This window comes from Oncorhynchus kisutch, linkage group LG1 (assembly GCF_002021735.2).
Source record: "Oncorhynchus kisutch isolate 150728-3 linkage group LG1, Okis_V2, whole genome shotgun sequence".
Classification (NCBI taxonomy): Eukaryota; Metazoa; Chordata; class Actinopteri; order Salmoniformes; family Salmonidae; genus Oncorhynchus; species Oncorhynchus kisutch.
In genome coordinates, this window is record NC_034174.2 from 9,398,085 (window position 1) to 9,410,632 (window position 12,548).

The 12,548-nt window shown below is 41.7% G+C and overlaps 1 protein-coding gene across 2 annotated transcripts in view; it reads right to left on the reverse strand.

Annotated features, from left to right (window-relative positions):
- Positions 1-12,548, reverse strand: part of soat2 (sterol O-acyltransferase 2) — a 40,012-nt gene that overhangs the window by 25,748 nt on the left and 1,716 nt on the right. The window contains exons 2-7 of one of the 2 annotated variants that reach the window (XM_031824726.1): positions 6,933-7,129; positions 6,747-6,793; positions 6,372-6,544; positions 4,295-4,329; positions 4,200-4,218; positions 2,960-3,067 (exon numbers count right to left, since the gene is read on the reverse strand). In XM_031824726.1, coding sequence (XP_031680586.1) covers positions 2,960-3,067; positions 4,200-4,218; positions 4,295-4,329; positions 6,372-6,544; positions 6,747-6,793; positions 6,933-7,068 — 518 coding nt within the window. In that variant the 5' untranslated portion in view covers positions 7,069-7,129. Of the gene's footprint in view, positions 1-2,959; positions 3,068-4,199; positions 4,219-4,275; positions 4,330-6,371; positions 6,545-6,746; positions 6,794-6,932; positions 7,130-12,548 lie in introns of both variants that reach the window. The other variant, XM_031824692.1, reaches the window with a different exon arrangement.

Below are 12,548 nucleotides of genomic sequence, written 5' to 3' on the forward strand. Positions count from 1 at the left end.
TGGCAGTGTGGTTCCAGGACAACAACCTCTCCCTCAATGTGAGCAAGACCAAGGAGCTGATCGTGGACCACAGGAAAAGGCGGGCCGAACAGGCCCCCATTAACATCGACGGGGCTGGAAGCGAGTGAAGCGAGTCGAGAGTTTCAAGTTCGTTGGTGTCCACATCACCAACGAACTGCCATGGTCCAAACATACCAAGACAGTCGTGAAGAGGGCACGACAACACCTTTTCCCCCTCAGCAGGCTCATATGATTGGGCATGGGTCCCCAGATCCTCAAAAAGTTCTACAGCTGCACCATCAAGAGCATCCTGACCGGTTGCATCACAGCCTGGTATGGCAACTGCTCTGCATCTGACCATAATGTCCTACAGAGGGTAGTGCGTATGGCCCAATACATCACTGGAGCCAAGCATCCTGCCATCCAGGATTACTCATTACTAACCTGTACCCCCGCACATTGACTCGGTACCGGTACCCCCTGTATATAGTCTCGTTACTAACCTGTACCCCCTGTATATAGTCTCCACATTGACTCAGTACCGGTACCCCCTGTATATAGCCTCCACATTGACTCGGTACCGGTACCCCCTGTATATAGCCTCCACATTGACTCTGTACCAGTACCCCCTGTATATAGTCTCATTACTAACCTGTACCCCTCCACATTGACTCGGTACTGGTACCCCCTGTATATACCCTCCACATTGACTCGGTACTGGTACCCCCTGTATATAGCCTCCACATTGACTCTGTACCGGTACCCCCTGTATATAGCCTCCACATTGACTCGGTACTGTTACCCCCTGTATATAGCCTCCACATTGACTCTGTACCGGTACCCCCTGTATATAGCCTCCACATTGACTCTGTACCAGTACCCCCTGTATATAGCCTCCACATTGACTCGGTACTGGTACCCCCTGTATATAGCCTCCACATTGACTCTATACCAGTACCCCCTGTATATAGCCTCCACATTGACTCTGTACCAGTACCCCCTGTATATAGCCTCCACATTGACTCTGTACCAGTACCCCCTGTATATAGCCTCCACATTGACTCTGTACCAGTACCCCCTGTATATAGCCTCCACATTGACTCTGTACCAGTACCCCCTGTATATAGCCTCCACATTGACTCTGTACCAGTACCCCCTGTATATAGCCTCCACATTGACTCTGTACCAGTACCCCCTGTATATAGCCTCCACATTGACTCTGTACCAGTACCCCCTGTATATAGCCTCCACATTGACTCTGTACCGGTACACCCTGTATATAGCCTCCACATTGACTCTGTACCAGTACCCCCTGTATATAGACTCCACATTGACTCTGTACCAGTACCCCCTGTATATAGCCTCCACATTGACTCTGTACCAGTACCCCCTGTATATAGCCTCCACATTGACTCTGTACCAGTACCCCCTGTATATAGCCTCCACATTGACTCTGTACCAGTACCCCCTGTATATAGCCTCCACATTGACTCTGTACCAGTACCCCCTGTATATAGCCTCCACATTGACTCTGTACCGGTACCCCCTGTATATAGCCTCCACATTGACTCTGTACCAGTACCCCCTTTATATAGCCTCCACATTGACTCTGTACCGGTACCCCCTGTATATAGCCTCCACATTGACTCTGTACCAGTACCCCCTGTATATAGCCTCCACATTGACTCTGTACCAGTACCCCCTGTATATAGCCTCCACATTGACTCTGTACCAGTACCCCCTGTATATAGCCTCCACATTGACTCTGTACCAGTACCCCCTGTATATAGCCTCCACATTGACTCTGTACCAGTACCCCCTGTATATAGGCTCCACATTGACTCTGTACCAGTACCCCCTGTATATAGCCTCCACATTGACTCTGTACCAGCACCCCCCTGTATATAGCCTCCACATTGACTCTGTACCAGTACCCCCTGTATATAGCCTCCACATTGACTCTGTACCAGTACCCCCTGTATATAGCCTCCACATTGACTCTGTACCAGTACCCCCTGTATATAGCCTCCACATTGACTCTGTACCAGTACCCCCTGTATATAGCCTCCACATTGACTCTGTACCGGTACCCCCTGTATATAGCCTCCACATTGACTCTGTACCGGTACCCCCCTGTATATAGCCTCCACATTGACTCTGTACCAGTACCCCCTGTATATAGCCTCCACATTGACTCTGTTCTGGTACCCCCTGTATATAGCCTCCACATTGACTCTGTACCAGTACCCCCTGTATATAGTCTCCACATTGACTCTGTTCTGGTACCCCCTGTATATAGCCTCCACATTGACTCTGTTCTGGTACCCCCTGTATATAGCCTCCACATTGACTCTGTTCTGGTACCCCCTGTATATAGCCTCCACATTGACTCTGTTCTGGTACCCCCTGTATATAGCCTCCACATTGACTCTGTTCTGGTACCCCCTGTATATAGCCTCCACATTGACTCTGTTCTGGTACCCCCTGTATATAGCCTCCACATTGACTCTGTTCTGGTACCCCCTGTATAGAGCCTCGTTATTGTTATTTTATTGTGTTACTTTTTATTATTTTTGATTTTAGTTCCTTTGGTAAATATTTTCTTAACTCTTTCTTGAACTGCACTGTTGGTTAAAGGACTTGTAAGTCAGCTTTACACGGTAAGATCTAAACCTGTTGTATTTGGCGCATGTGATAAATAAGGTTTGATTTGATTTGATTTGATATGTGAAACTTACTCCTTAGCCTGATGTGTCCCCGATTGCGTCAACGAATAGCTAGGTTTTTGCGTGACGCGACTGGTAAGACGCTTCGGGAGGGCGTTCACGTGTGCTAGCAAGGCAGCGGTCCTGTGTTTGAGCCTCGGTGTGAGCCGAATCAGGAGAAAGCACAACTCACTAAGCAAGCAGCGTGACGTCATTTCCGTATGCATGCACCCACACACCCTACACACACACACCTGCCCTGGTCGATGTAGTCCACAGCCAGTGTACTGATGATGAAGAGGAAGAGCACTGAGATGAACATGTGGTAGATGGTCCGAATGTGGTTGATCTCAAACAGATCACTGTGGAGGAACACACAGGATTCATCTCACTATCATATACAGTATTACATTATTCTGATGTGATTCATCTAACTATCATTTACAGTATTACATTATTCTGACAGGATTCATCTCACTATCATTTACAGTATTACATTATTCTGATGTGATTCATCTAACTATCATTTACAGTATTACATTATTCTGATGTGATTCATCTAACTATCATTTACAGTATTACATTATTCTGATGTGATTCATCTAACTATCATTTACAGTATTACATTATTCTGACAGGATTCATCTAACTATCATTTACAGTATTACATTATTCTGATGTGATTCATCTAACTATCATTTACAGTATTACATTATTCTGACAGGATTCATCTAACTATCATTTACAGTATTACATTATTCTGATGTGATTCATCTCACTATCATTTACAGTATTACATTATTCTGATGTGATTCATCTCACTATCATTTACAGTATTACATTATTCTGACAGGATTCATCTCACTATCATTTACAGTATTACATTATTCTGACAGGATTCATCTCACTATCATTTACAGTATTACATTATTCTGACAGGATTCATCTCACTATCATTTACAGTATTACATTATTCTGACGTGACTAGTCTCAAACAGCTCAAACAAACACAGGAAACTAGACATGAAATGAATGTTTTTCCCAGTAGAGACGATGTACTGTCCATACGACACAATTGATTGATACAATGGTGTTGCATGATAGCACAATATTGTGTCATGTGGACAGTACATTCTCTCTAGTGGAAAGTGTACAAAGCATTAAGTTCATGTCTAGTGTCCTGTGTTAGTTTGTTTGTTTGTTTGAGATGAATCCCATCATATAATGGTGTTGCATGATCGATAAGCTTACCTGGAGTACACACTCTAGGTAAACTTAAACTAGAGGTACAATAAACTAATTCACAATGACAAGGTCAAGAGGATTCACATGTAAATACATGATGTACCTACATTCTAATATATCTAATGGATCAGGTTCAGTTTAAGGCCACTCATAATAGAATAAAATGAACTAACTCTAGAATGGAGCGTCTGTTTAAATCAAATGAACTAACTCTAGAATGGAGCGTCTGTTTAAATCAAATGAACTAACTCTAGAATGGAGTGTCTGTTTAAATCAAATGAACTAACTCTAGAATGGAGCGTCTGTTTAAATCAAATGAACTAACTCTAGAATGGAGTGTCTGTCCATAAATACTTTTCCATCCTTTTCCGTGTGGGTTCTGAAATGAATAAAGAAGATGAAATCAACATGAGAAGATCAACCGCTACAGTCACTTTCATACAAACATCTACAGGGACCTCCATGGACATAGCAGGGAGATGACCAGGAGAAACTGGGCCCAACCTCACACATAGATCCTAAACTATGTGTTGTCATCCATACAGTATGGTATAGTACAGTATAGTACATTATAGTACAGTACAGTGTAATGTAGTCTAGTGTAGTACAGTACAGTACAGTGTAATGTATTCTAGTGTAGTACAGTACAGTGTAATGTATTCTAGTGTAGTACAGTACAGTACAGTGTAATGTAGTCTAGTGTAGTACAGTACAGTGTAATGTATTCTAGTGTAGTACAGTACAGTGTAATGTATTCTAGTGTAGTACAGTACAGTACAGTACAGTGTAATGTAGTCTAGTGTAGTACAGTACAGTACAGTGTAATGTATTCTAGTGTAGTACAGTACAGTACAGTGTAATGTATTCTAGTGTAGTACAGTACAGTACAGTGTAATGTATTCTAGTGTAGTACAGTACAGTACAGTGTAATGTAGTCTAGTGTAGTACAGTACAGTACAGTGTAATGTATTCTAGTGTAGTACAGTACAGTACAGTGTAATGTATTCTAGTGTAGTACAGTACAGTGTAATGTATTCTAGTGTAGTACAGTACAGTGGAATGTATTCTAGTGTAGTACAGTACAGTGTAATGTAGTCTAGTGTAGTACAGTACAGTACAGTGTAATGTAGTCTAGTGTAGTACAGTACAGTACAGTGTAATGTATTCTAGTGTAGTACAGTACAGTGTAATGTATTCTAGTGTAGTACAGTACAGTGTAATGTATTCTAGTGTAGTACAGTACAGTACAGTACAGTGTAATGTATTCTAGTGTAGTACAGTACAGTGTAATGTATTCTAGTGTAGTACAGTACAGTACAGTGTAATGTATTCTAGTGTAGTACAGTACAGTGTAATGTAGTCTAGTGTAGTACAGTACAGTACAGTGTAATGTAGTCTAGTGTAGTACAGTACAGTACAGTGTAATGTATTCTAGTGTAGTACAGTACAGTGTAATGTATTCTAGTGTAGTACAGTACAGTGTAATGTATTCTAGTGTAGTACAGTACAGTGTAATGTAGTCTAGTGTAGTACAGTACAGTACAGTGTAATGTAGTCTAGTGTAGTACAGTACAGTACAGTGTAATGTAGTCTAGTGTAGTACAGTACAGTGTAATGTATTCTAGTGTAGTACAGTACAGTACAGTGTAATGTATTCTAGTGTAGTACAGTACAGTACAGTGTAATGTATTCTAGTGTAGTACAGTAAAGTACAGTGTAATGTAGTCTAGTGTAGTACAGTACAGTACAGTGTAATGTATTCTAGTGTAGTACAGTACAGTACAGTGTAATGTAGTCTAGTGTAGTACAGTACAGTACAGTGTAATGTATTCTAGTGTAATACAGTACAGTACAGTGTAATGTATTCTAGTGTAGTACAGTACAGTGTAATGTATTCTAGTGTAGTACAGTACAGTGTAATGTATTCTAGTGTAGTACAGTACAGTGTAATGTATTCTAGTGTAGTCCAGTACAGTGTAATGTATTCTAGTGTAGTACAGTACAGTGTAATGTATTCTAGTGTAGTACAGTACAGTGTAATGTATTCTAGTGTAGTACAGTACAGTACAGTGTAATGTAGTCTAGTGTAGTACAGTACAGTACAGTGTAATGTAGTCTAGTGTAGTACAGCACAGTACAGTGTAATGTAGTCTAGTGTAGTACAGTACAGTACAGTGTAATGTAGTCTAGTGTAGTACAGTACAGTACAGTGTAATGTATTCTAGTGTAGTACAGTACAGTGTAATGTATTCTAGTGTAGTACAGTACAGTGTAATGTAGTCTAGTGTAGTACAGTACAGTACAGTGTAATGTATTCTAGTGTAGTACAGTACAGTGTAATGTATTCTAGTGTAGTACAGTACAGTGTAATGTATTCTAGTGTAGTACAGTACAGTACATCATTATCAAAGCTGTCCTAACCTGTGTGAGTTTTCGTTGTTGTTAGTGGTGGTGACTGTCCCGTCTCTGGTGACATGGTTGTTGTTGACATGGTTCTCATTCTGCGTAAATGTCTGGACAGATTCAGTCAGGGCCTTGTCTAGCAGGTCGCTAAGATGCCCCTGAATCTGGTCCAGCACCTTACTCTTTACTCGCTGCACAGGACACACACACACACACACACACACACACACACACACACACACACACACACACACACACACACACACACACACACACACACACACACACACACAGCATAGGTTGAAAGATTGGCAGGTTGGCACATATAAACAGAGTCCTTTACTCTGCTTGATAAGTGGCATCTAGGTACAATAGAGACATCAGTGTACCGACCTCCACATGCCTCTTCCACTGCATCAGATCCTCAGCGTGCTTCTCCACTGCACACAGAAATCAACAGTTAATGGTAGCTAGCCTACTGTAACATCTATTACATACAGGATGTGAACAATCTGTGATGATGACGATGATGATGGTATGGAGGATAGTGTGTTGCCTCTGTGTTGACTAACTGCTCACCATGGTTAGTGACCTCTCCACTGGAGATAGAGCTGTCGGTCTCTACAGCGTTGGTGTTGTTAATGTTTCGGTGCACCAATCTGGTGGCTGTCTCTGTGGCCGTGGTGTCTCCAAGTCTGTTGCTGTCTGTTGCCATGGCACCTCCGGGTCAAGACGCAGGGATGGGTTCTGTATAGGTATTGCCCTGCTGGAGGAACCTGAAGGAGAAACAGATTAGATTCGAACACGTGTATGAATGAAGACAGCACCTGTTACAGACCCAACCCATTGACTATAATCTCCTATAGCTTTTAAAGTGTATTACACAAATATAGACACACTTGTACTTGTAGCCCCCGAATCTTGTGAAAATAAAAAGTTAAAAACCCTTATCTAAAGCATAAATAACCAGAAAGAGAAGATGGCTGTCTTATAAAGATATAGGGAAACATCCTTTGGGATCCTATAACTAGCAGTTCTGTACTGTAGTAATCAACATTTTAAAATGAATAGATTTTGTAGACAGTTTAATTATTTCGACCTCCCCCACTGTTCATTGTAAGTGGAAGTGTCAACTCTAATATAGTCTTTTACCTATAAATGTATCTTAGCAACTGGATTAATTTAGCTTTTGTAATGCTATTCTACACATTTTTCCATTGAGCTGCAATTTTTCTTTTGGGGGGGGGGGGGCTTATTTGGCATGGAGAGGAGAGACAATTTTGTAGTTTTAAAGCTAATGTGCTCTGAACGGCAATTTATTTTTTCTTTTGCCAATTTTTTTTTGCAGTCTAGCTTTTATTTCATAGTTATTTCTCAAAGATGGTATTATTAAACATATACAGCATATACAGTATATATATATATAGTTCAATATCCTTTCTGTATGCTTTCTATCTGGTGTTGATCGTAAGTTGACACTGAAGCTGTCCTTCCATCACAAAAACAACCATTAGACGGCCCTGTAATTAGCCCCAATGAATTTCCTCCATGTTAAAACCTGTTGAGTGTAGGGGGCAGTATTTTGATGTTTGGATGAAAAACGTACCCAAATGAAACTGCCTATTTCTCAGGCCCAGAATCTAGAATATGCATATAATTGTTAGACTAGGACAGACAACACTCTAAAGTTTCCAAAACTGTCAAAATATTGTCTGTGAGTATAACAGAACTGCTATTGCAGGCAAAAACCTGAGGAAAATCCAAAAAGGAAGTGCCTAAGAGAAACAAATGTTCCTGTTCCATTGCATGCCTTCCCTCCATTTAAAGGGATATCAACCAGATTATTTTCTCTATGGCTTCCACATGGTGTCAACAGTAGTTTAGACATAGTTTCAGGGTTTTATTATGAAAAATTTGCGAGAAAGACACATTGCGTCAGTGGATGGCTGGGTGCCAGCAGAGTTTTGCATGCGCAACAGCATTTTCTCTCTCTCCTATTGAAAAAGCTACGGTCCGGTTGAAATATTATAGAGGATTGATTATAAAAAACGTTTGACATGTTTCTACGTACTTTATGGATGCCCATTGGAATTTTCAACCGCCCTGTCGTGACCGCTCGAGCCTGTGGATTTCTGAGCAAATGCGCCAACCAAATGGAGGTATTTTGTATATAAAAATAATCTTTATGGAACAAAAGGAACATTTATTATGTAACTGGGAGTCTCGTGAGTGCAAACATCCAAAGATCATCAAAGGTAAGCGATTCATTTTTATTGTTTTTCTGGCTTTCGGGACCAATCTACTTTGCCGCTAGCTGTGTGTAATGTTTTGTCTGCTGAGAGAGATGTCCTAACATAAACGCTTGGATAGCTTTTGCTGTAAAGCTTTTTTGAAATCTGACACGCCAAGTGGATTAACAACAAGCTAAGCTGTTGCACTTGTGATTTGTGATTTCATTGTGATTTCATGAAAATTAAATATCTTTAGTAATTTAATTCGAATTTGGCGCTCTGCAATTCAGCGGATGTTGACGAAAATGATCCCGCTAACGGGATGGGTGCGCCAAGAAGAGGGAAAAAATACATGTTGGCAATGAAGCCATTTATCTATTTCCCCAGAGTCAGATGAACAGGAACAGCTAACGCTATTAAGTATTGGCTCCTGAAACTACTGTCATGACTGTCCTGATCAGGTCAGATTACAGGAGACACAACCCTACAGATTATCTCTCAACCCCAACAGAGGAGGAGAGATCTAGTGGTCTGAAGATGTGTGGGGTTTTATGACCCCTCACGCCCCTGGTAAATCTCAGGCCACAGACAAATTCCTTTATCCTGTTACTATGGAGAACCAGCCTCAGAACATTAAACATGAAATAAAAGGACTTTGGAACAATGGTTTCCGTCAGCCACAATGGTGGTCATGACGATAGATGGAATATGAAAATGTATGTCATTTTTGTTTTGTTATTAAAGGTTAATAGATGATGTTATTACGAAAACATTGTAATGTGAAGGGTTTTCCTAGTATATGTTTGATGTTTATACATTGTACGTTGTGTGGAAAATATCCAAATCAAAGTGAATGTTTTGGGGAAGATTGTCTAAAATTGGATTTGAATAAAATCTAGACCTTGCCTCATTAACTTGGTACGCCCAGAGAATTGCCCTAAAGGCAGTTACGCCCTCTTCTGACCCAAGGGTATAAAACCTGTGAGTATAGAATTTACAGGAGGACTACGTGACCGCAGCTGCAGCAAGGTCTAAAAAGTCAACGAACCCAGAGCAAGTTTGAGGACAAAGAAATCCTTTTCTACCCAAGCTACGGATGAGTAGCTGTGTTTAAGCGGGTGAATTCAAGTCGAACCACCTAGCCTCCATCTCCCATCGAATCGTGGTATCTAAAGGGTTTCATTCCTATGCTGTGAGCTATGAGCCACAGAGCTGTCTGTCCTCAGAAGACCCCTCCCAGAGCAAAGGGTGAGGGAACAGACTCCTAAAGCAAAATGATATTATGAGGACGATCAGGGAGGTGCGCAGGAGAAGTGCGTCATCGAACAGCTGAACGGTCCACGCAGAGAATCCTCGGAGATCTTCCCCACGTAATTACATCATTATACTCTGACCCATAAGAGCGGCAGTTTGGGGCAAGGCTAGGGTTAGAATAGCATAGCTGACAAATTCACCCAAATGTATATTTCTCTTGTGTACTTTCTGTTTTTCTCTCTCTTTTGAAATCCTCATTGTGGGTAAAACGCGCCATAGTGTGTTGGCCCGTTATACTAAGTTCTAATCAATAGCCTATAATGTGTTTTGTTTATGTGTATCTTTTATCATCATTTTAGCTTTTTAGTAAATAAATATTCAACTAAGATTGGTGTGGTACGAACTCATTGGTGAGACCCGGGTCCGTGCAGATTCACGGGCTATACGACGTTCAGAACGAGATGGTAGAGGCAACTGGTTAATTAGAGGCTGTTGTAAAATCGATATTCTGATATTCTTTGAGTTCATTTGGGAAATAGAACCTCAATAAAAACTAGTTTTCCCATGGTGCCCCAGGTTAATGAGTTAATAATTGCTTGATTCAGTTAATCACGCAATTAGAAACTTTAACCATTCGATGAACAACAGTCGTCACATTAACTAATACAACGTCACGACACTACCTCTAACTTCCTTCCTACTGGACGCAGAGACATAAAAAGTGCATCCACAATGGTATTCTGTTGTTGATATTCATAAAATAATAATTTTTCACATCAAAAAATCCCAAACTAATATTTTTCCACAAAAAAATAAAAAATAAATACCCCCCCCCCAAAAAAATTTTGCAGACCCCCTGCAGTAACTCTGTGGACCCATAGGGAGATGGTAGAGGACAGATTCAGAGTTTTTTTTTCAGAGGGATCGTGCTCCTCATCCCTTGACTGCCTGTACTGTCTGTATTATCTTTATAGGGGATTGGACTTGTACATAGTTGAGCTCTGTCTTAAGATACGATGATCAGCCATTGCAGTACAGTAGGGGAGAAAGATAAAGAGGGTCTGTCATGGGCAATATAGTAACCTCAGTTTCACTCTCTATCTCTCTGTTTCTGTCACTATCGGGGGAAAGATATGTTGTCCTGACCAACAGTAACCTCATCGTTCCTTATCCTTCCATTTCTGTTGACCCATTAACTCCCTGTACGTTATGTTCTCGGAAGGGTTTGATTTGTAAATAGCACACGAGCTCTGTCTAAAGATACGCTGACGACAGGATTGGAAGAACCTGTCCATGGTCACCCCAAAAACAAAAACAAGACAAAAACAAGCCACATTACCCTGACCAGTAGTAGCACACATTTGTTTATCTGTAGTGTTTGATCAGTGTCAGGGTTTACTAGCGGTTATCATCTCTTGTGTGTTTCCTGTTTTCATTCTCTCATTCCCTCTCTCTCCCTCCCTCCCTCATTCCCAATATTTCTCTCTCATTTACTCAATGATTATTTTCATGTGAGTAGAGGCTGTTCTTTCATTTTGAACAGTTGAGTCGAGTCGAGTCAATGCCCAGTTGAGTCGAGTCAATGCCCAGTAGAGTTGAGTCAATGCCCAGTTGAGTCGAGTCGAGTCAATGCCCAGTTGAGTCGAGTCAAGTCAATGCCCAGTTGAGTCGAATCAATGCCCAGAACTAGAAGACACACAGTATAAACATTGATGGTCTGTGTCTTGTTCACAGTACATTTAAGCGTATCTCTCATTAGACAGTACAGTAGCATCCATCCTTCTCTGGTTGAACTCAAACTACCATCAGATTGTAGCAAATCGTACCGCTAAAACTTTGGCCATCTCCGTCCCTCACCATAGTGTAAATCAAATCAAATCAAATTTATTTATATAGCCCTTCGTACATCAGCTGATATCTCAAAGTGCTGTACAGAAACCCAGCCTAAAACCCCAAACAGCAAGCAATGCAGGTGTAGAAGCACTGAAGTACTGTAGGTTTGGCCATCTCCGTCCCTCATCATAGAGTACTGAAGGTTTGGCCATCTCCGTCCCTCACCATAGTGTACTGTAGGTTTGGCCATCTCCGTCCCTCACCATAGAGTACTGAAGGTTTGGCCATCTCCGTCCCTCACCATAGAGTACTGAAGGTTTGGCCATCTCTGTCCCTCACCATAAAGTACTGAAGGTTTGGCCATCTCCGTCCCTCACCATAGAGTACTGAAGGTTTGGTCATCTCCGTCCTTCACCATAGAGTACTGAATCTTGGCCATCTCCGTCCCTCACCATAGAGTACTGAACCTTGGCCATCTCCGTCCCTCACCATAGAGTACTGAAGGTTTGGCCATCTCCATCCCTCACCATAGAGTACTGAACCATGGCCATCTCCGTCCCTCACCATAGAGTACTGAAGGTTTGGCCATCTCCATCCCTCAACTTAGAGTACTGAAGGTTTGGTCATCTCCGTCCTTCAACTTAGAGTACTGAAGGTTTGGCCATCTCCGTCCCTCACCATAGAGTACTGAAGGTTTGTCCATCTCCGTCCCTTACCATAGAGTACTGAAGGTTTGTCCATCTCCGTCCCTCACCATAGAGTACTGAAGGTTTGGCCATCTCCGTCCCTCACCATAGAGTACTGAAGGTTTGTCCATCTCCGTCCCTCACCATAGAGTACTGAAGGTTTGGCCATATCCGTCCCTCACCATAGAGTA